The 25,716-nt window shown below is 40.9% G+C and overlaps 1 protein-coding gene across 1 annotated transcript in view; it reads left to right on the top strand.

Moving 5' to 3' along the window:
• Positions 1-25,716, top strand: part of LOC124253355 — an 82,774-nt gene that overhangs the window by 14,915 nt on the left and 42,143 nt on the right. The window contains 25 exon segments of the mRNA XM_046687105.1: positions 134-439; positions 1,101-1,262; positions 1,419-1,580; positions 2,099-2,428; positions 2,825-3,148; positions 3,579-3,735; positions 5,292-5,449; positions 6,618-6,773; positions 6,776-6,946; positions 7,842-8,156; positions 8,277-8,609; positions 9,836-10,147; positions 10,386-10,709; positions 10,990-11,319; positions 11,482-11,796; positions 12,347-12,502; positions 12,540-12,683; positions 13,164-13,463; positions 13,701-13,805; positions 14,936-15,142; positions 15,409-15,732; positions 16,225-16,551; positions 17,781-18,128; positions 24,627-24,962; positions 25,314-25,661. Coding sequence (XP_046543061.1) covers positions 134-439; positions 1,101-1,262; positions 1,419-1,580; positions 2,099-2,428; positions 2,825-3,148; positions 3,579-3,735; positions 5,292-5,449; positions 6,618-6,773; positions 6,776-6,946; positions 7,842-8,156; positions 8,277-8,609; positions 9,836-10,147; positions 10,386-10,709; positions 10,990-11,319; positions 11,482-11,796; positions 12,347-12,502; positions 12,540-12,683; positions 13,164-13,463; positions 13,701-13,805; positions 14,936-15,142; positions 15,409-15,732; positions 16,225-16,551; positions 17,781-18,128; positions 24,627-24,962; positions 25,314-25,661 — 6,450 coding nt within the window.

Raw genomic sequence — 25,716 nt, 5'->3', positions numbered from 1 at the left:
CTCATTTGCGGTCAGTACTCGGCGTTATGGAGGCGGGGGGTGTATTAACAATTTGTTCAACTTGACCCAATGTTTGTTAACCTATGTACACATATCCATGGGAGCCTGTTGGTCCAACCACTTCATTTTACAGGATTCAGTCTTCGCCTTGTAAATGGCACAGGCGTATCAGGTCAAGTTATAGTTACATATCTCGGGGTAACGGGCAAGATTTGTGCCAACAACTGGAACGTCAACGCCTCCAACGTTGTGTGCAAGCAGCTTGGCTTCAGAGGCGGTGTCACCTACGGCACCACGTACACAAGGTCTGACCTACCAGTGTGGATCACATCCGTGAACTGTACCGGCCAGGAGACGAGCCTGGACCAGTGTGTGTCCTCCGTCTGGGGTGTTCCAAAGAGATACTGTTATCCCGCCAATGTCCTGTGTTACACAAGCAGTAAGTTTTGACACTTTTCACCCGTCACATTAGTTTGAGAGATGTAGTGGTGATATATCTGTTGTTATAGTTTGATTAATGAGAAAGACACCTATTTTCGTCTTATGTCTTTAGTACTACAAACTATATTTCATCTGTACACGATTATTCCCCCCTGTCATTGATTTAGTCTATTTTCTCATTTTGGGGTTTATTCTTTTTAAGCCTGCAACAGTATGAATGCACAATGTCATTTAGAAAGTGCAACATATGTTATATCAAATGCAACATATGTTATATTTCTCAGAAGAGAGTGTGGGTTTGAATCCCATTTGAGACTCAACCTAACAAAAGTACTAGAATCGTTACTTTACCGAGAAAGTTAGACTAAGGCTTAGTCTCTGAATATATATACTTTTGATAGTAACAAACAAGCCCATTTATATTGAAAAGGAGCCCTAGGGAGACCAGAGATCCTGAACCTGAGGAAATCTAGACTTGCTTTATTTAGGGCTTTAGCACTGCAGAGAGGGCTTCGCAGTAGGGAAATTAATGTGGTTCAGGCACTGTGAGACAGACTACGAGAAAGTGTAATCCCACATATTACATATATGGCCTTAAACAGCAGTACCATGTTATCACCGTCTTCACGGAGTCTAATTGCCAACACACTCCGTTCCAGGTCCCCCACAACTCAGCCTAGCTGGCGGAGATTCAACCCACGGCCGGGTGCAAATCACAGTAGACGGAGAGACAGGCACCGTCTGTGACAACAGCTTCTCCAACGGGGATGCAAGGGTGGTCTGTAAAACGTTAGGCTTCAGGGACGGGAACTACCTGAAAGGTAGGCTACGTCTCTGTGTCTTTTAAACCTGCTAAACATTATATACTGTAGTTCTATCTTTGTTCCGTGGAATTGGCCAGTTTCTATGGAAATATGATAATACACGTTTTTCACTGACCAATCTCTGTCATTCATGGCTTTGTTTTCAACCCACAGCGTCCTACTACGGGGCTGGGAGCGGCCCTATCTTTATGGATAGATTATATTGTTCGGGATATGAACGAACGCTGTGGTCCTGTCGTAACAGAGGCTGGAGGAACCCTGCATCAACCTGCCTTGACCACTCGAAAGACGCTTCGGTCACCTGCTTCAACGAAGGTAAATGAAAAAACATGTTTACAAAGTAATGTGTCTTACTGTTAATGTTTATAAATGGCCTTTCCAAAATTGGCATAGATAACGTTCTTGTTTGTCCACTAACATAATACATGCACACATCTTTCCACATGTTTATGCATGCAGCGTTGTGAGGTGCTCAGATTATCAATCACTGGTTTCTCCTGTATTAGCTAGATTGTTTATAGGCCCCTCTCATACAGTAAGCGCGGTGTTAAACATCAAGCAACAAGTTGTTTATCGTTGTTTTGCTTTTAAACCACAAATTGGTATCTCAGCAAATTTGACATATATGATATGGGCCGGAATGAAGCTCTGGTTTGTTAGATGTTCAAAGCTGTTTGTGGATTGTGGATTGTGACAGAAATGAAACCACGGATTCGGGGTTTTTTTTCGTAAGAAGGGAGTAGCAGTGGACATTACACTGAGATAATTTGGACCCATACCCTCTGTATCCATGAATGATTTAATTGTAAGAGTGAGTTTTACGTTGGTTTCAGTGAGATTATACAGAGGAGATCACAGTCATGGTGCCGTTCAACTCTGGAACCAGGTGGGAAGATACTCCCGGTGGCAGCCGCTTTGTGGAACTGGCTTTGATGACTCTGCTGCAAAAGTCGTCTGTCGAGAGCTGGGATTCCAGAATGGTCGAGCCTTACCAAGGGGATCTTACGGCACCTACTACTCCTCCTACTACTTAGGCAGCAACATCACCTGCACTGGTAACGAGGCATCGATCATGAACTGCACGTTAGGGAGTGGGACCTGCAGTCGACAGGGCTACACCGGATATGCGTCAGTTTCCTGCTACAACGGCACTATCAGCACCAGTAAGTGACGGAAGCTACGATTCTGTTCGCGGGTAGGACATTGTCGTATGAGCCTTCGTAGTTACATTGAATGGATCACTAATACAAGTGCCGCTAACACAAGGTGACTGGATTGATTGTCACATGGTCAAATATACGATGCCGAACAGGGAGCCGAGGTCGTTGCAGTGAATACTAACGTGACTGGATTCATCACACAGTTGACGTCTGTACCTAGAGAGCTTGCTGACGGTGTTAACCGTTTCGGTAATATAAACACATTCCCTAGTTCGAACGCAGTCACATGGGTGTCCACATATGCCCACATAGGCCTTTTACGCACAAAACGATACTCGAGACTGGTTATTCAATCCAAAGTGTAATTTGCCCAGATGAGATACCTTATTTATCTTTCAGCTTCTTCTATCAAGCTCTCTGACGGACCCGACGGGTATAAGGATGTCAGTGGGCATGTCGCAGTTACCAAGTCTGGAATTTCCGGGAGAATCTGCGAGGTGAATTGGGATGACACAGACGCGGGTGTCGTCTGCCGCCAACTGGGTATGACAGGTGGAGTCAGCTATCAGTTCAACACACGAGCTTTTGGACCGTTCCTTTTGTCCGAGGTGAACTGCGCCGGCAACGAGACCTCTCTGTTTAACTGTCCCACCGGAAGTGAGGTCTGCACGTCTCAGACTTACTCTAACCTCGATGCAGGAGTATTGTGTTACAGAAACAACCGTGAGTTGTACGATTTGCCACTTTGACTGACTGACTGACTGAGTTTAGTTTTACGCCGCTTTTAGCAATATTCCAGCAATATCACGGCGGGGGACACCAGAAATGGGTTTCCACTTTGATATAAAAACAAATGCCTTGCCTTCTTTCACTTCATAATGTATGTTTTGTAAGACAAATGGGCATCTTGAATTCCGTTTATTGGGGAAGAATATTTATTTATGCCCTCATCACTACATTCCGTTTCCGGACACCTCAGGTCTAAATGTGAGGGTATATAAATTTGTTTAAGAGAATCATCTCTTTTGTTCATATTCTAAATCTAGGTCTTTACCCATGCGTTTTTAGTGACGATTTGCGTGAACATTTACTGTTAGTTTTATCAACATTTGAGATATCAGATAACTCTATGCCTGTGGTGATTACGTTGCAGCAATCCGAGTAGAACTGGTTGGAGGAACTGCGATGTCAGGGAGGGTAGAAATCATCTACAACGGCGTGCGAGGCACCGTGTGTAGCCGTTATCGGTCTTCAAACCTCGCAAAAGCTGTGTGTAGACAACTAGGTTTCAAAGACGGCATTACGTCAAGGTATGTGGGACGGGGTTGTGGCATGGACGGTAGTTTGTATTATAATTTTGGATATAATAACAGAAGCTACTGACAGCTAGTGTGTAATGGCCATAACTATTGTATTGTGATCTAGCATTTAGGTATGGTTGTTAATGTAATGAGGAAAATATATACTGAAGGCAAAAGAAACGTCGTAATATTGGACTGACTGAGTTTGGTTTTACGCCGCTTTTAGCAATATTCCAGCAACATCACGGCGGTGGACACCATAAATGGGCTTCACACATTGTACCCATGTGGGGATTCGAACCCGGGTCTTCGGCGTGACGAGCCAACGCTTTAACCATTAGGCTACCCACCGCCCCTCGTAATATTGGAAATGACATTTAAGTATCAATGGAGTATTGGAACTATTATTTTTTAAATATACACCGGAAGTCAAGTTTGAGGAACATATGACTCGTTGTAATAAAACCTGTATTGCCCCATAAAGTATTGATTGAGATTGAGGTTTCAAATGTTTTTGTTTGTGGAAAGGGAAGAGTTCGCACAAACACATCATTGAAATCGAGATGCACGTGCATTATGCATGCATTCAGGCATAAATTGCCGGCTTGAATGGCAATCGTTCACCTGTTTTCTGAACACATCAGCAATGGCTAGGTTAACGAGAGGTGCTGATGGACGATGTGACGGTCCTGGCGACGTGTTGTTACACGGGGTCGACCACTTCGTGCACGGTCATCAGATCTGTTGGTGGCGTTGTATCGCTGTCTAAGACGTTGTATCGTTCGTACGCTGCAATTGAATACATTAGCAACGACTCGAGCACGTTGGCCAGCGTCTAAACGTCCAATGGCTTGTTGTCGTCAGTCTCTCGTTAACCTTGCCATAGCTTCTGTGTTCAGAAAACAAATGAACGATTGCCATTCAAGCTGGCAACTTATGTAATTTGTGTTGATATGTGTTGATATATGTGTGTGTAACTGATGGTGTTTAGCAGCAATGCAGTCCCCTGCCATCTAGAATAATTGACCTTTATCAACGGTAAGCTAATCTTGTTGTAAGATGTCCCACATGCAGCGACACAAGGGAGACGCGTTTTTGTTTTTGAACGCTGAAGGTAGATCTAGTACCTTTCAGTAACGGATAAATAAGACAAATAGAAAGACCATGTAGATACTTATCTCACAAATGACCCTCACAGATACAGAATCCTTCCGTCAGCTATATCCCGATTCCTGTTCTTTAAACCTGCGTTAGACATGACAGGGTGGTGATTGCATCCCAAGTGCCAGATCAGTGTCAGTCACTGATTGTCGGCTTCAGACTCGATTAATAATTACACACCTATCTCATACATCTGGAATATCACGTGTGGCGTTAAAAAGCAAAGAAGAAGGCCGTACACATTTATGATCATGATAATATTGATAGTTAGAACGTGGATAATTTGATAGAGGCTACTTTTCGTAATTTTGCCCTTCTCACAATAGGGTGCTTCTTATTTTGATACCCGTGAAGGTGCTCAATGCTCATGCTAAACTAAACTCACTCACTCTTATTTTGAACAGCTCCTTTGGCCCTGGAAGCGGACAGGTGTTCCTCTCCAACCCCTACTGTTACGGGTACGAGACAAGCGTCTTCCAGTGTCCCAATTATGGGTTGGGTGTCCAAACGACTTCCTGTCAGAGTCACAACTACGATATTGGAGTCCAGTGTTACGGAAATGGTGGGTGTAACTATGCTATCTAAAGTATGATAAGGTAGCGAACTTACGCAGTATAACTACAATGCCATGATACAGGTCGGCACTATGACCAAGAACTCGTTTGGGTTGGAGATTGAAAAAACAGGGTGTTTCCAATTGACGTCGCTTTGGATTTCCCGAGACGGCAATAACGTAATAGTAATAGTTCGCTTATATGGCGCTCATATCCAGGCACATTGCCTGCTCACGGCGCTACGTACATTACTGTCCCCGGTCAAAGGACACTGTCGTTCTTTCCTGTACTTTTTCAACTCCCTGGGGATCATACCGCCATGCTGCCTGTTAGGCGCAATGAACTAAACACTCGCATTGCCATCACATCCTCACGGGTACCCATTTTACAGCTGGGTGAACTGAGACAATGTGGATCTAAGTATCTTGTCCAAGGAAACTACGCAAATGTTCCCACCTCGGGACCCGAACCTAGGTGCCTCCACCGGGGATCGAACTCGGGCCTTCAGCGTGATAGGCAGACACCTTACCACTGCAACCCTACACGTATAATCCTACATTGTTCCTATGGTAAAGTAAGGCATGGCAACCCGAAAGCGATAACAATATGCACATGCAAAGGCATTTTCCAAACGCGAAACATGTTATCATCAGTAAGTAAAGTGTAGCCACAATAAACCGTCATTAGGCCCTTTGTATTTTCCTTAACGAACGAGCAGAACTTTGTGTGCAGGGCAAACGCAACACGTGATAAATAATCTGCTTTACGTTGAAAATCTGACTTCTCATATTGTTACGCTTCGTCAAATCGACCCTTTGAGCACACATTGTTAATTGCCATAGATATCCACAAGTCAAAAATATAATTTCTATCCAAGTCTATTCTGATAACTTTGGAAGGATAAAAGCAGATGTTGTCCGCAGGCTACAGTAGTGACCATGACCTGTATAACTCAGGGGCAGTTAATTAATACTCTATTTGGGAGTGTCATACAACTAAAGTAACAATATGTTATGGGAATTTTGTATGTTAATTAGTGTAGGTAGAAACTAATTTCCTGCAAACTGGTCAAAAAACCATTTCTTTTCCTCCATCCCTAAATATAAACGTTATGTCTGTGATATTTGAGTAAAGCTGAGTTGATCTAACTTTTTCACGTCCATTTCTCGTCCCCAGTGAAACTTGTACAAGGAACTACAAACACAAATGCATCCACTGGCATTGTGCAGTTCTTCAAAGACAACACTTGGCGCATCATCTGCGGCAGCGGCTTTGACAACTACGACGCGGCTGTCGTGTGTAGGGAACTTGGGTATCCTTACGGCTTTTCACTTCCAAGGGGACGTTTGGGGCGCGATATTATTCCTCTGCCATCAGCTACGTAAACTGTACCGGCTCAGAGAGCACAGTCGCCGACTGCGGCTTCAGAGTGGGCGGCTGCATCAACTACTACCCTTACAACAATTACGCCAGCGTCATCTGCTCTAAGCAACCTATAACCAACGGTGAGTCATGGTCCTATTACCCCACAGCACCACAGTGTGTGTGTGTGTGTGTGTGTGTGTGTATACGCACAAAATGTCCAAAATAGTACAGGTGCTCAGTCATTAATATCACGTAGATAAATAAAAACAGAATGCCTTTTTTAATGATAAATTGTAAANCTCCAACATGTTTCGTTCTTTACTCTTGAGGGAGATTGTGCTTTCTCATTTCATTTTGAACACAAATATATATATATATATAGATGAGTCCAGAGATTTCTTCTTGCCAAAACTCCTTTATCTGCACAAGATCTTTCGCCGTACAACGGCTCTTCAGGTGACCCCGTACAATGAAGTGTCGTCATAGGCGACGAATAGCGTAGAATGTGTGTCGTCGTCATATATATATATATATATATACACACACACACACACAAAAGACAAAAGTCTGAAGATCCTTAGTACAATAATTTCTTCAATTCTAACGGTTTCACACTGTCAATATATATATATATATATATATATATATATATATATATATATATGCATAGATAAATAAAAACAGAATGCCTTTTTTCTCCAACATGTTTCGTTCTTTACTCTTCAGGGAGATTGTGTAAAGAATCAAACAGAGTAAAGAACGAAACATTTTGGAGAAAAAGGCATTCTGTTTTTATTTATCTATGCAATATTTATGACTGAACACCTGTACTACTTTGGACATTTTGTGCGTATATATATATATATATATATATTTGTGTTCAAAATGAAATGAGAAAGCACATCTTTTGCATACGTTTCCTCCGCATCAAGGGATTTCTATGAAATGGTAAGAAAGACAATTGGTTGCAACATTGTGGAATTAACATTTTAGAAGATTAAAAAGATTCCTTAATATACCCTTTCCCTTTGTCAGACTTTGAGGTGATCCTTGACACAACCTTCCCCTCGATGGTCAGGGTTCGGAAGATGGGCCTGAATGCCACTGTGTGCAATAGCGGATGGGGAGACGAGGAAGCTAGGGTGGTGTGCAGGTCTAAGGGATACGTGTCGGGTGTGGCGTTTGGCGCCGTGGGCTACGCTTACAACAGCCCTCCCCGTTTGTTGTTGACTAACTGCATCGGCAACGAGACGAGGCTTCAGGACTGCGCCGTTTCTACAAACCTTCCGTCTTCCTGCAGTTCGTCATATTCAAAGGCAGCATACGTCTATTGCTACAACGACAATACAGGTAAACTATAGGAGGGAAGCTTCAACATTGCATGACTGTTAAATTATCGATTTGTATAACCATATTCGTACACGCACCTAAACCAAACACTTAAATGACTACACTTATACGTATTTGTAGGGGTGAACCTCCGCCTTATAAAAAACGGCCAAATATCCAACAATGCTGGGCGCGTCGAGGTCCAGATCGGCGGTGTGTGGGGCAGCGTCTGTGGTTACAGCCTCAGCTCCGGCAGCGCACGCGTCATATGTAAGACCTTAGGCTACCCCGACGGCTCAAGTCGGAGCACCAGCACATACGGCAGAGGGACTGGGCCGGTATGGTTGTACTATCCGTCCTGCTCAGGTACAGAGAAGGCGCTATGGAACTGTCGATCTAGTGGGTTCAACGTTACCAACAGGTACCCCTGCAGCGGGCATCGATACGACGTTGGTGTGCAGTGTTCTGGTCTAGGTAAGTATGTGGACTGACAGTCGTACTAGTCTAGTTGAGACATATATAAATACGATTATTCATTATCATCGTGACACAAGTATATTGCGACTGACTATATGTTTTGGCCAACATAACGAATATTATTTTTATTGATAAAATGTCTGCGTGTTCTCAAGCAAATAAAGCTATGGTACGTATTTACATATTTAACTATATTTCAGTATTGTACTGGAGTTAAATTAAATGTCACCTTATGTGCTGCAGCATTTCGGTGACGGTAATGGAAGTAGCAAACATTATGAAATCTTTAAGTACATCTTAACTTCAACCAGGGATCTTATTTATGTAGTCTACCTGCATAAACCATGTGGGTTTTGGGCTCAGTTGACTTGAAGTCCCATTAGAACTCAATTGTCCTAAATAGATGAAATTCCATACACTTGTTCCCACCAATGATGGCATCCCAATTCAATCAAGTTAAATATGGTTACCAGGAGCACCTGGCCTGGCCTCGTTTTGACCTCTACCCAGCTGTTTCTATCACAGTTATAGTATATATTTTTGTAGTGGGACTCAACGTAAATGCTTTGGTTTTCAGACATTTAAAATGTCTTGTTTTTGCTATGTACAATATGTCACGGGCTCGGGATACCATTTCGGACCATATTATACCAGTAATTCCTCCATTTAGTTACCGACAGAACTTCAGTTAATTAATTAATATACTCTTGACTAGAATGTCTAATGTTGACCAATTGCTGTCCGTTTGGTCAACTTGAAATCTGTAGTGCCTGAATTATCTCATGACATAGATCTCGAATTGTAAACATCTTCACCTCTCCTCCCACATCAATGGATGTTCAAGAGGTTCCCAATTGCAATACGACCACCACACACTTACTAAAACAGCTGTTCATGGCACTTGAATGTGTAAAATTGTGTACATGTATTTTGCTACATTTGCATATCTCGTAAAATTTAGAGTTACTGTTTATACTCCGTATTTATGTAGAAGATGTCAGAATATCTACACTGACAACAACTTTCCGGAATTGGTGTCTTTGTTGAGATTTTAAGCATTTTACTACATATGCAAGTGAGGCAAAGTCGGTGGTGCTACTTTTGCATATGGTTATCAATGGTGTTTATTTGTGAACATGATTAAGTTTATAAAATGTTTTTGAAATTGAAGACCCTGGCGTACATTTTCTGGCACGGGTACTGAACTTGTTTTCATTTCTCAGTTCGCCTCAAACCAAACAGGCAGTATGGCGCTGTTCAGGTGTACGACGGCACCAGCAGCTACCAGACAGTGTGTGCAGACAACTTCAACGACATCGACGCCAAGGTTGTGTGCAACGAGATTGGCTACCAGTACGGCGTCAGTGTCGGTGCCTCAGCCTTCGGCAGGCAGTCGTATGGTATTGGCTTCACGAACGTCCGCTGTACCGGCCGCGAGACTCGCTTCAGAGACTGCCCCCATGCCATCAGCATGACCTACTGCCCCAGTAGGAAGTACGCCTCGGCGGCCTGCTCCAACACCAACCCTCGGTCAGGTCAGTAACCACGTATTGTATTTATAACATAATATAGGATAGTACCATATCTGATGGTTTTGGACAGTCGTTTGAACAACACTGCCAAAAACGTGCATGAAACTCAATATTTACAAACTTCACAAGTCACTTTGCCGGAAGTTTTGTTAGAATAGAATACCCCTGAAGTTAACTCTGCTGCTTTTAAACACATATAGATACCATGTATACTTAATGACAATACACTGTTTCCCTACAGGATACACCATGACCATACAAAGCACGTACCAGGGCCGCATCACGATCCGTCACATGGGCATCAATGGCTACATTTGCCCCGACGGGTTCGACGACAGAGAGGCCATGGTGATTTGCCGAGAAAAGGGATTCACCGGCGGCTTTGCTTACACCTACTACCACCGATACTACTCCTTCTACTCTAGTTCAACAATGAGATGGTTATCTAATATCAACTGTGACGGCACAGAAACCTACCTCTCCAACTGTGCTGGTGTTAGGTTCGGCGACACTGCTAACTGTTCTTCCAGCGGGGACGCGGCTGTCTACTGCTACCAAACTAGTGGTGTGTATTGACATCAGTATGTTATGTGAGAAGGTCTGGGACTATTACTATATAAAAACATGACAGCCAAAATGGATGTACTTGTGGTACTGGTAGGTTTTAGTGTACATGCAATTATATTAAATAGAGTGAGTGAGCAAGATATTACGCCGCTCTCAGCAAGATTCCAGTAATATGGTGCCACGACTACTACCTCTTTGTTGTAACGTCATCGCATATGGATAAACTTTTACTGTAAGCTTGTTTCAAACAGTGATGCTCAGAATAATTTGTCCTAAAGGTCTCCAGGTGCGCCTAGGAAATAAGACAGGGTCTGCAGGTCGGGTCGAGCTGAGCGTGGACGGGTCCTGGGGTACCATGTGCACATTATACTCCGGAACATACTACACAGACAAGAACGCCGATGTTATCTGCCGCATGCTCAACTACACAACAGGTCGTCACATGGGTCTGGGGTCATTTGGCCCCGGCAGTGGTCCTGTCTATCTTAGCCGTCTGTACTGCCAAGGAACGGAAAGATCTATCTCACAGTGTACGTCTTTGTGGAGGCAGAGCTACTATGGCTGTTCTAACCACCAGAAGGATAACGATGTCATGTGTTATGACAACGGTGAGTGCGCTTTATTGAACTGAATAAACGTTATGGGTAGTAACACCTTTGTCATGGATGTTTTGGTTCAGGTGAACATTGTTTACTATACGTAAATGAATACACGCAGTATAAACAGAACAATTTATGGTTTTGTTGAGCCCAATTTTGTCTTCACCCCAGTCCGTCTTATGGGAGCCGCCACCGTCAACTACGGCCGTGTCGAAGTGTACAGGAACAACCAATGGTCCGCCGTCTGTGACCACAACTTCGACAATGCAGCTGCCCGCGTTGTTTGCAGGAAACTAGGCTACGCTGACGGCAAGGCTCAGTGCTGCAACGCAGTCGGGAATGTCGACGCCTCCACCATCACCGTCACCGTCAACGGTTGCACTGGCTCTGAATCAGACCTCCTCAGCTGTAACCTTGCGTTTGGCAGCTGCACTACCGGCAAATACGCCACCGTCTACTGCTCCTACAACGGCATACACGCTAACGGTAACTACTGTTGCATGTCATTCCATTATAATTTGTCTCCTAACATTGGTCTTTGTGGGCCACTAGAAGGCTTTATTTCCAGAACTAAACACGTGTTTTGTTATGGCGGAGGACACTTTCAGGTACAGGTGTACTAATGGCGTGAAGAAACCTGAATCCCCCTCATAGTGTTATATTTAGAAAGCAGTTCCAGAATTGTCCATAATGAAAAGGAAGATAATGTTTTGATCTAAGACAACGGAAATTCATTGTATTAAATATTGACTTAAATATATTTCCAGAACTAAACACGTGTTTTGCTATGGCAGAGGACACTTTCAGGTACAGGTGTACTAATGGCGTGAAGAAACTTGGATCTTCCTGAATGCATGGTGTTATGTTTAGAAAGCAGTTCCATAATTGCCCATATTGAAAGGAATGTCATGTTTTCATGTACGACAAGGGAAATTCATTGTGTTAAATACTGAAACTATAATACAGGATGTGCTTCTTTGTTTCAAGTTCTGGTCAGGTCACTTTAAGTCACTCCTCTCATTCCTCAACTTTCCAGATTTGGCTGTCCGTCTTCGAGATAGTTCCAAGGACTATGGCTCCATTGAGGTTAATCGGTATGGATTCTGGGGACCTGTTTGCAACGTTGGCTGGAACAACAAAGACGCCGATGTTGCATGCCGTTCCATGGGATTTGTTGGTGGCGTTACCTTCAGTGGCCAAATCTATACATCGGCTCCCATTGTTGGTTGGGAAGTTCAACTGTCAAGGTCGAGAGGGTAATTTGACCAGCTGTTCCTACAGTGACCTTGACGACAAAGTTGACCTCGGTTGCAACTCTCAGGCGAGAAGCTATAGACAGACCGCTGGAGTCCTCTGCTATACAACTGAAAACGGTAAGATATGTTCTTCACACTGTAGTGACTGACAAGGTGAACATTATGACTCTGCTCTTGAATGTTGATAGAGCGACAGAACCATACTCCTAAGACGTTTCTGCTAAATGCAGAATCCAGTGTACGATTTCGACATGCATTATAATATGCATATGTGTGTATGCTTAAATACCATTTATATACAATATCATGCATTGTAATGAATGAGCGTATCCTGCTTCACCAGTGGCACAGGTTGCAAACACATGCAAAGGCGTGGTAAATAATTCGCACTGTTACCCTGCATGGTTAACGTTTTACTGCTGTTTTACTAAGGTTCAGTATTCTGTTCTGCTTTCTGTTACATGGTATAACCTGGCAAGAATGGTCGCCATTTTCTCTCATATTAATTTCTCATCTGTTGCTATCTTCACTAAAATGCATTTCGTACTGTCATCATATGAACGATAACGGTCAGCGGCCTTTGCTTTTGTTTTCCAGGCGCCTCTGTGAGGTTGGCTGATGGAGGGTCGAACTACGGTCGTGTTGAGATCAACTACAATGGCGTTTATGGGCGTGTATGCGGTTGGTCCTGGAGCGACGTGGACGCTAAGGTCGTCTGCCGTCAACTTGGGTTTAAGGATGGGAGTTCGAGACCAGTAGACAGAAACAACAACACTAAAGTGTGGATGAACTATGTGAGATGCAGCGGTTCAGAAGCATCTTTGTTTGACTGCCCCAGTTATTGGAACTACAGATGGGGATGTACTAGGGACGCCGGAGTCGTCTGCTATAACACAAGTATATATATTATCCCTCTTGAAAACAAATGTGACAAATAATATGAACTGTTAAAAAATGTGCTGCAAATACCAAACGATCAGAGAGGAATAATTAAGTTCAATATAATTATAAAAGTACATGAAACTGAAGTTTATGCAATTATTCAATCATTCTCTTGTTGGCTGACATTCTTTTTTAACCGTGTATATGGCGGTAATGTATGAGAGAATGTTTTATGGTAAACGTGTATTTCAGTCCGACTGACGCGCGGCAACCAGATCTCCATGGGTGCGGTCGAGGTGTACTACAACACGAACTGGGGCAGCGTCTGCAGCAATGGGTGGAGCGACACTGATGTTTGTGAGTGACCGTTATTAATTAAGTACATCTATGGCATATTATGATATCTTGTTTTAAAACGAGGTAGGAAAATAAAAATAAGCTTAATACAGGTATGGAGGGGTCCGTAACTATAACTAAACTATTTTTTTGTAGACAGGGGAGGTAGTGGTGGTGGTGGTGGTGGAATTGGGTTTAACGTCGTGCTTGAGAATATTTCGCTCACATGACGACGTGCATGCGTGTGTATCTGTATGTGCGGCTGCTTGTACTAGCCCAGACTGAAGCTAGTTTTATAGTGCTAGCCCACTGAGATACCATGCCGCAGTGAAGCATGAATACCCCACTCAGACACATTATACTGACTCCGAGCCGACCAGTCCTTCTTGTACCCATTAATGCCGAGCGCCAGGCAGGGACCAACAAGTACCATATTTTAACGTCTTTTGGGATGACGCGGTCGGGGATCGAACCCGCGACCTTCCGCACTCCGGGCGGACGCTCTAACCACTACACCACGGAGGCGGTCAGACAGGGGAGGGAGGAGTTGTTAAGATTTCATTGTTATCTAAAATTGACAATAACCTTGACAATAACACAGTGCTTGATCAGTGACGGTGTATGCTACTATGGACTATTAGCAAACACTTAAGACAAGAGAGTACGTAGTGTTTATGCAATCCATATCACCACGGGTAGTTCCTGTAAATAAACTTCGTAGTGGTGTTGAGCACAAAGTAAGATCGTGGGCGTACGCCTGGCTAGTCCACACATTAACGAGAGGGATAACTGTAGCCAACTTTATGTTTATTGCTTCCTGATATTACATGTCCCCAAGGCCACATATAAAATATTCGTGTTTCTCATTACCGCCTGACACTATTTTTTATATAGTTTTTTCACTGGAGAAAATGCAACTTTGACTATCAAAATGTGCAAGAATTTATCACACTTCTAAGTTTTGAATTTCTGTTGGAGAAAAGGTGTAAATTTCCACAGAAATCAAGGGGTTTTGGACATAAAATAAAGTAAATTGTAAAAATACAATCTTTTGGTCAGAAACAAGAATATTTTGTTATGTGGCCTTAAATACAGGTATTTGCCAGTTTGATAAAACCACTGCCGATTCATTGTAAGCACTATACATTCAGCCGTGGCCTGCAAGGAGCTTGGGTATCAGAATGGCTTCAACCTGTGCTGTGGAGTGTACGGGAGTCGGTCCTATACCGTGGTGGACAATGTTCAATGTGGAGGAAGCGAGGCGAGGCTGATTGACTGCCACCCCGACGCCTCTCATACCAGATACTGCAGCGGAGCTGATGCTTCCGTGGCCTGCTACAACGGCACTGCCGCTACCAGTCAGTAATCAGAATTATCAGTGATATTAAAGACAGATATCATGTAGCATTACAAAACGTATTCAAAAGAGCCCCTTTTCTGTATTTTGTTCATCAGGGCAAGATATCCACAAGGCATTTTCCGCTGTCCGTCAGCTTTCAGCCCCCTCTCAAAAAATGACTGAAGCGACTGTCTTGAAGCTGTTGTGTAGTCCCCCAAATATGACTATTTGTTATGGCCATTAAATAAAATCGTGAAATGTGCTGAATACTCTCTACGTTTTCAGCCTTCACGTGGTCGCTGGCTGACGGCAACAACTACACTGGCGAGGTGAACGTCAACTACATGAACATGGTGGGTCGTATCTGCACTGATGACTGGGACGACAAGGACGCCACCGTGGCGTGTAAAGAACTGGGGTTCACCAAGGGCAAGGCCTACACCCACTACAAATACTCCTACAACGCCGACAACGGCCCCTTCTGGACGTCTAAGATGAACTGCGCCGGCACAGAGAGCCGTCTATCAGATTGCTCCCGAACACAGCTGGGTCAAGTGGCGTCTTGTCAGAACTCCCACTCTGCTGGCGTGCTGTGCGGAGACAATGTTGGTACGTAAATGTCCAGGAATCGAAAGACAAAAAAACTTTTTTCTGAAAAGTTGGTATAAGGAGAGAAATGTGACATCTTATAAATAATAAGTAATGCTTGTGAGAAACAAAACATGGCGGCATGGTTAATAACCTTTACTTGCTTTCTTTAAAAGGTATGTATTCTTTGCAACAGAGACCAAGAAACAGCTTAATTGCTTCACGTTGGGACACTGTCAGTTCAATATCCCATTATTTACATTTCCCAAAGTTTTCGGCACAGTCCTCTAATGCGACAAAACCTTCTTGATATGAACTTAATGCAGATCTATACTGTAACACAACAATCTGGGTGTGATTGTCATGCATTTCATCTGCAACACAACCATATGAATAAACGTCATGCAGGTCTCTACTGTGATACAATCAGCTGTATATTAGCGTCATGAAGTTCTCTACTGCGCCACAACCATCTGGATATGACTGTGATGTACATGTATTTCGTCTATGCAGGTATTTACTACAGTCTCTCCGGGGGAGGCCCTGAGAACGCAGGTCGAGTGGAAGTGTCTGTCAATGGCGTGTTGGGTTCAGTATGCCGCTCCTACTTCGACAGGAGGGAGGCTATGGTCATGTGTAGAAGTCTTGGCTATAATACGGGCGTGGTTGACTACTACACCAAGTACCCCAACGCCACCGGTCCCGTGTACGAGAGTAGATTCCAGTGTACAGGCAACGAGGGATCACTGTCCGAGTGCCCACATCAGGGGTGGAAGGTAGCCACCAGTAGATACTGCTTGAACCACAACTACGACGCTGCCATCACCTGCTACGGAGACGGTGAGTTCAAATATGAATTAATTCATGCTTTTGTGTATAATATACCATATGATCTACCCTCCTTATTGGCGTTGATGAACTCTGTGCTATTCTGATGTAGTGGTTATTAGGGCTGGATATTGCCCTGATTCTCATGTTGCGATATATTGCCATAATTTAAGAGATATTGCAAGATATATTGTGATCTATTGACTGGAAGGTTTCTGCCCAAATGCATACATCATAAATTCATAATAGCTCTCTGTGTGCGACATCATCTTCTTAGTTGCTGTTGCTGGTCAGCGTTGTTTGCTTCAACAGAATGCACTTCAATGTAGAATGTAATTATTGTTACTGTATGTCAGTGATTCATTCAGATTCAACGCCAGGGTAGACATGTGTTAACGTGAAATATTGCCGAATGAATCAAAAACATGATTCAGGTGAACTACTTGAGCTTAAGTTCTCACGTGACCTCCAATAAGGGACCATTCATGATTTAAGGCTGGGGTGGGGGTGGGGGTTGATGATGATTTGTATGGGGAAGCATGTACAATTTGAATGCCCCTCCTCCCACCCCTTTCTAAATTTTATGTACATAGTAAGTGACCCCCTGCATGTCATGTACAAAATCAATGACCCCCCATAATATGTTTATCTAAATATGTACAAAATTGGACGGTCCCTAACTAAGATCCTTGACTAGAATGTCATCATACAGTCCTACTAAATTATGTGAACTGTGAAATGGTTATTCACAACCAGAGGCTCTGTTGATAGGTAAAAATAATTGGTCCATTTGAGGCCACTTAATTCCTTCAAAATGTCACATATGAAACCGTTCAAACCCACAAAACTTAAAACCTTTGGTAGAATATTTGGCACTTTTGGAGGCACTTATAAAGATACTTTTTCCTCTTGAGTTGTTTTTGACATGGACGTAACACCTATTGCACACAACTACGTTCTCTTCAACCTTACAATCACAGACGCGTGGTGATATTTCCAAACTTCACTTTCTGCACGTTTGTTCTGAATCACCTCACGAATTCACGAGGGGTATCAGTAATTTTGTTGCTATGGAAATCAAGGGAGCTAGCTATGGATAACCCAACATATTGCAGAATCTGAACCATATCGTGATATTCACACAGAGATACTGTACCGGTATATACCGGTTTACCGGTAATATTGCAATAGTTGTTATTGCTTGTGTATAATCCTAAATCTGGCCCCCGCGTTGTCTTCAGTCAAACTGGCTTCTGGATTCTCCCCGGACATCAAGCAAGGCCCTGTTCAGGTGTGGAAGAACAACACTTGGCACTACGTGTGCGACACCAACTTCGATGACCTGACCGCTAAGACTGTGTGTAGAAGTCTTGGCTTTGTTGATGGGAAGGCCTTGTGCTGTTCGGCCTATGGATCGAAATACGTCAGGTACTCCTACTACGGCAACGGCCTCGGCAGCTTCCTACCCAACACGACGATGAATTGTGACGGCACCCAGTCTGATCCGATGACGTGCCTCGCACCCGGCACCTGCTCCCAGGACTATGCATCTGTCGTCTGCTTCAACACCTCAGACAGAGTCGAAGAAAGTAAGTGATGACCCTTTACTCTATTTCTATGTGTCCATTTTTCTTCAGAATCACCTGATCTAAATACCATGTCTATCATTTGATTTGTTCAGTGTGTTTTTGAAATACCTTTAACTAACGACACTTCTTTGACACAAACATCTTAATGACATGTGTGTTCTGTTATGCAGAGTGGACCAAAGGTTGTAAGCACCTCATCCCCTGAAACCAAGGGGAGGTTGGTCCAAGCGTACACTGCATCATATACTAACCGTGCTGGTCGCGGGCTATTATTTTTTTTTACATTTGTATATTTCCATTTATTCCCACCCGTGCTATTATTAGTCCACATTTGTAATATACACTGTCATGTAAACCCGGATGAAGTTGGTCCCATCGAGCTAACATACTGTCCTCTTTGTCCTCGGTTATATGCATTGTTTGGAAACTGTATACAAGCAGTTTCATATTGGCCACACATGAATAATGCATGCATGCAGTTTAAAACTGACCCCAAAGTAATAATATATGCACACAGTTTCATTCTGGTTACACAGAGGTAATGTTTACAAGCAATTGCATACTGGCCCCACAAATGGCAATGTTTTGTGTATACAAGTAGTTTCATATTAGTCACATATTGATTATATAGACAAGGAGTTTCATACTGGTCACATATTTATAATATTTAAATAGTTTCATACTGGTCACGTACCGATAATGTATACACGTAGTTTCATACTAGTCACATATTGATAATATATACACGTAGTTTCATACTAGTCACATATTGATAATATATACAATCAGTTTCATACTGGTCACATATTGATAATATATACACGTAGTTTCATACTGGTCACATATTGGTAATATATACACGTTGTTTCATATTAGTCACATATTGATAATATAGACAAGGAGTTTCATACTGGTCACATATTGATAATATTTGATTAGTTTCATACTGGTCACGTACCGATAATGTATACACGTAGTTTCATACTAGTCACATATTGATAATATATACACGTAGTTTCATACTAGTCACATATTGATAATATATACAAGCAGTTTCATACTGGTCACATATTGATAATATATACACTTGTTTCGTACTGGTCACGTATTGATAATATATACAAGTAGCTTCATACTGGTCACATATTGATAATATACAAATAGTTTCATACTGGTCACGTAGTGATAATGTATACTAGTTTCATACTAGTCACATATTGATAATATATACAAGTAGTTTCATACTGGTCACATATTGATAATATAGACAAGTAGTTTCATACTGGTCACATATTGATAATATACAAATAGTTTCATACTGGTCAAGTAGTGATAGTGTATACACGTAATTTCATACTAGTCACATATTGATAATATACACACGTAGTTCCATACTAGTCACATATTGATCATTATAAACAAGCAGTTTCGTACTGGTCACATATTGATAATATATTCAAGTAGTTTCATACTGGTCACATAGTGATAATATATACAATTAGTTTCATACTGGTAACATATTGATAATAATGACAAGTAGTTTCAGACTGGTCACATATTGATAATATGGACAAGTAGTTTCATACTGGTCACGTAGTGATAATATATACAAGTAGTTTCATACTGGTCACGCAGTGATAATTTATACAAGCAGTTTCATACTGGTCACGTAGTCATAATTTATACAAATAGTTTCATACTGGTCACACAGTGATAATATATACAAGTAGTTTCATACTGGTCACGTAGTGATAATTTATACAATTAGTTTCATACTGGTCACGTAGTGATAATATATACAAGTAGTTTCATACTGGTCACGTAGTGATAATATATACAAGTAGTTTCACCTACTGGTCACGTAGTGATAATTTATACAAATAGTTTCATACTGGTCACACAGTGATAATTTATACAAATAGTTTCATACTGGTCACGCAGTGATAATATATACAAGTAGTTTCATACTGGTCACACAGTGATAATTTATACAAGTAGTTTCATACTGGTCACGTAGTGATAATTTATAGAAATAGTTTCATACTGGTCACATATTGATAATATACACACGTAGTTTCATACTAGTCACATATTGATAATATATACAAGCAGTTTCATACTGGTCACATGGTGATAATATATACAAGTAGTTTCATACTGGTCACATAGTGATAATATATACAAGTAGTTTCATACTGGTCACATAGTGATAATATGGACAAGTAGTTTCATACTGGTCACATATTGATAATATATACAAGTAGTTTCTTACTGGTCACGCAGTGATAATTTATACAAGCAGTTTCATACTGGTCACGTAGTCATAATTTTTACAAATAGTTTCATACTGGTCACACAGTGATAATATATACAAGTAGTTTCATACTGGTCACGTAGTGATAATTTATACAAGCAGTTTCATACTGGTCACACAGTGATAATATATACAAGTAGTTTCCTACTGGTCACGTAGTGATAATATATACAAGCAGTTTCATACTGGTCACAGAGTGATAATATATACAAGTAGTTTCATACTGGTCACACAGTGATAATATATACAAATAGTTTCATACTGGTCACACAGTGATAATATATACAAGTAGTTTCATACTGGTCACGTAGTGATAATATATACAAGTAGTTTCATACTGGTCACACAGTGATAATATATACAAATAGTTTCATACTGGTCACACAGTGATAATATATACAAGTAGTTTCATACTGGTCACACAGTGATAATATATACAAGTAGTTTCATACTGGTCACACAGTGATAATATATACAAGTAGTTTCATACTGGTCACACAGTGATAATATAGACAAGTAGTTTCATACTGGTCACGCAGTGATAATTTATACAAACAGTTTCATACTGGTCACACAGTGATAATATATACAAGTAGTTTCATACTGGTCACGCAGTGATAATTTATACAAACAGTTTCATACTGGTCACACAGTGATAATATATACAAGTAGTTTCATACTGGTCACACAGTGATAATATATACAAGTAGTTTCATACTGGTCACACAGTGATAATATATACAAGTAGTTTCCTACTGGTCACGTAGTGATAATTTATACAAACAGTTTCATACTGGTCACACGGTGATAATATATACAAAGTATACTGGTCGCGTTGATAATATATACAAATGTATACTGGTCACACAGTGATAATATATACAAATAGTTTCATACTGGTCACACAGTGATAATATATACAAGTAGTTTCCTACTGGTCACGTAGTGATAATTTATACAAACAGTTTCATACTGGTCACACAGTGATAATTTATACAAGTAGTTTCATACTGGTCACGTAGTGATAATATATACAAGTAGTTTCATACTGGTCACGTAGTGATAATTTATACAAACAGTTTCATACTGGTCACACAGTGATAATATATACAAGTAGTTTCATACTGGTCACGTAGTGATAATATATACAAGCAGTTTCATACTGGTCACACAGTGATAATATATACAAGTAGTTTCATACTGGTCACACAGTGATAATATATACAAGTAGTTTCATACTGGTCACACAGTGATAATATATACAAGTAGTTTCATACTGGTCACGTAGTGATAATTTATACAAACAGTTTCATACTGGTCACACAGTGATAATATATACAAGTAGTTTCATACTGGTCACGTAGTGATAATATATACAAGTAGTTTCATACTGGTCACACAGTGATAATATATACAAGCAGTTTCATACTGGTCACACAGTGATAATATATACAAGTAGTTTCATACTGGTCACATATTGATAATATACAAATAGTTTCATACTGGTCAAGTAGTGATAGTGTATACACGTAATTTCATACTAGTCGCATATTGATAATATACACGTAGTTTCATACTAGTCACATATTGATAATTATATACAAGCAGTTTCATACTGGTCACACATTGATAATATATTCAAGTAGTTTCATACTGGTCACATAGTGATAATATATACAATTAGTTTCATACTGGTCACATATTGATAATAATGACAAGTAATTTCAGACTGGTCACATATTGATAATATGGACAAAGTAGTTTCATACTGCTCACGTAGTGATAATATATACAAGTAGTTTCATACTGGTCACGCAGTATAATTTTATACAAATAGTTTCATACTGGTCACGTAGTCATAATTTATACAAATAGTTTCATACTGGTCACACAGTGATAATATATACAAGTAGTTTCCTACTGGTCACGTAGTGATAATTTATACAAATAGTTTCATACTGGTCACACAGTGATAATATATACAAGTAGTTACATACTGGTCACACAGTGATAATATATACAAGTAGTTTCCTACTGGTCACGTAGTGATAATTTATACAAATAGTTTCATACTGGTCACACAGTGATAATTTATACAAATAGTTTCATACTGGTCACGCAGTGATAATATATACAAGTAGTTTCATACTGGTCACACAGTGATAATTTATACAAGTAGTTTCATACTGGTCACGTAGTGATAATTTATAGAAATAGTTTCATACTGGTCACATATTGATAATATACACACGTAGTTTCATACTAGTCACATATTGATAATATATACAAGCAGTTTCATACTGGTCACATAGTGATAATATATACAAGTAGTTTCATACTGGTCACATAGTGATAATATATACAAGTAGTTTCATACTGGTCACATAGTGATAATATGGACAAGTAGTTTCATACTGGTCACATATTGATAATATATACAAGTAGTTTCTTACTGGTCACGCAGTGATAATTTATACAAATACGGTTTCATACTGGTCACGTAGTCATAATTTTTACAAATGGTTTCATACTGGTCACTTGGTCACAGTGATAATATATACAAGTAGTTTCATACTGGTCACGTAGTGATAATTTATACAAGCAGTTTCATACTGGTCACACAGTGATAATATATACAAGTAGTTTCCTACTGGTCACGTAGTGATAATATATACAAGCAGTTTCATACTGGTCACAGAGTGATAATATATACAAGTAGTTTCATACTGGTCACACAGTGATAATATATACAAACAGTTTCATACTGGTCACACAGTGATAATATATACAAGTAGTTTCATACTGGTCACGTAGTGATAATATATACAAGCAGTTTCATACTGGTCACACAGTGATAATATATACAAGCAGTTTCATACTGGTCACACAGTGATAATATATACAAGCAGTTTCATACTGGTCACACAGTGATAATATATACAAACGGTTTCATACTGGTCACACAGTGATAATATATACAATTAGTTTCATACTGGTCACACAGTGATAATATAGACAAGTAGTTTCATACTGGTCACGCAGTGATAATTTATACAAACAGTTTCATACTGGTCACAGTGATAGTGATAATATATATCATACTAGTCGCATAACCGGTAATTTATACAAACAGTTTCATACTGGTCACACAGTGATAATATATACAAGTAGTTTCATACTGGTCACACAGTGATAATATATACAAAGTAGTTTCATACTGGTCACACAGTGATAATATATACAAGTAGTTTCCTACTGGTCACGTAGTGATAATTTATACAAACAGTTTCATACTGGTCACACAGTGATAATATATACAAGTAGTTTCATACTGGTCACGTAGTGATAATATATACAAGTAGTTTCATACTGGTCACACAGTGATAATATATACAAGTAGTTTCATACTGGTCACACAGTGATAATATATACAAGTAGTTTCCTACTGGTCACGTAGTGATAATTTATACAAACAGTTTCATACTGGTCACACAGTGATAATATATACAAGTAGTTTCATACTGGTCAAGTGTGATAATTTATATAAAAGTAGTTTCCTACTGGTCACGTAGTGATAATATATACAAGTAGTTTCATACTGGTCACACAGTGATAATATATACAAGTAGTTTCATACTGGTCACACAGTGATAATATATACAAGTAGTTTCATACTGGTCACACAGTGATAATATATACAAGTAGTTTCATACTGGTCACACAGTGATAATATATACAAGTACTTTCATACTGGTCACACAGTGATAATATATACAAGTAGTTTCATACTGGTCACGTAGTGATAATTTATACAAACAGTTTCATACTGGTCACACAGTGATAATATATACAAGTAGTTTCCTACTGGTCACGTAGTGATAATATATACAAGTAGTTTCATACTGGTCACACAGTGATAATATATACAAGTAGTTTATATACAAGTAGTTTCATACTGGTCACATATTGATAATATATACAAGCAGTTTCATACTGGTCACACAGTGATAATATATACAAGTAGTTTCCTACTGGTCACGTAGTGATAATTTATACAAACAGTTTCATACTGGTCACAGTGTGTATGATGTAGCGCTGTTGACGCCAGTCGCTTCATATTCAGTACAGTGGCGTTTCACTTTTGGTTCCCATCAAGTTTGTTATTCTGACCTTATTCTCCATAGCCTACACGCTGGGATTTGACGACTCCACGTCGGACAGTGGTCAGATCGCCGTGCAGCACTATGACGTGAAAGGCAGGATTTGCAACACTTTCTGGACCGACACGGAGGCCACGGTCTTCTGTAAAGGCCTGCACTACGACAACGGTATTGCCTACCACCACTCTGTCAAATACAACTATCAACCCCTCCGATCACGTGGTCCCTTCTGGCTCAGCGCCGTGAACTGCACCGGAAGTGAAACATCCTTGACAGACTGCGCCTACAGCGACAGGATGAGTCTTGGGAACTGCAGCTCCGCCGACATCGCTTCAGCTATCTGCTTCAACGGCGACAAAAGTATGTCAAACCTAACATGATCACTGTGTGATTCCACTGAAGTAATTCTTGCAATTATCGTGGGCCTAGGGCAGAACAGAAATCATCACAACCCAAACGAAACTTGAACCATTTACATTTCAAGTGGCTGAAAACTGCCTATTAACCTAAGATCTATGTGAATATTGGCTGTACAAGATATTTCAGTCGGGAATATGTAATGAAATTAAATTTATTAAAATTCAATAGAGCGTTGAAATGCATATGAATTTAGCTTGGGTTTGTACCCTAACTGCTTAAGGTCATGCAATGCCGTTAATTCGTCACATCGTATTGGTACACTCAAAGCATTGTTACTGAACCCTCCCCCAGGTATCCAGTACCGCATGGTGGCGCCCGATGGTACACAGCAGAACTACGGTCGGGTGGAGATGTCTGTGGGCAATGTTTGGGGAACAGTCTGCGACAGGTACTTTGACAACCGCGAGGCCGGCGTCTTCTGTCGGCAGATGGGATACAAGGACGGCTACGCCATCCCAAACGCCTTCTACGGCCAGGGAAGTGGTCCCATGTGGCTGAGCGGCCTCCAGTGTGTCGGCACCGAACCCAGTCTTCACAGCTGCCCCCACTCTGGCTACAACAGCGAGGTCGTCTCCGGCTTCAGCTTCTGGTCGTGCCAGAGTCATCGCGATGACGTCTCCGTCTTCTGTGTCGACAATGGTGAGCTAGTATGCGCATTTGATCACTGCATACAGAGCATCTGCTTGTATAAAGA

This window comes from Haliotis rubra, unplaced genomic scaffold (assembly GCF_003918875.1).
Source record: "Haliotis rubra isolate DU_JTF1 unplaced genomic scaffold, ASM391887v1 Scf54, whole genome shotgun sequence".
Taxonomy (NCBI): domain Eukaryota; kingdom Metazoa; phylum Mollusca; class Gastropoda; order Lepetellida; family Haliotidae; genus Haliotis; species Haliotis rubra.
The sequence above is the reverse complement of the archived record's forward strand: the minus strand, read 5'-3'. Positions and strand labels throughout refer to the sequence as shown.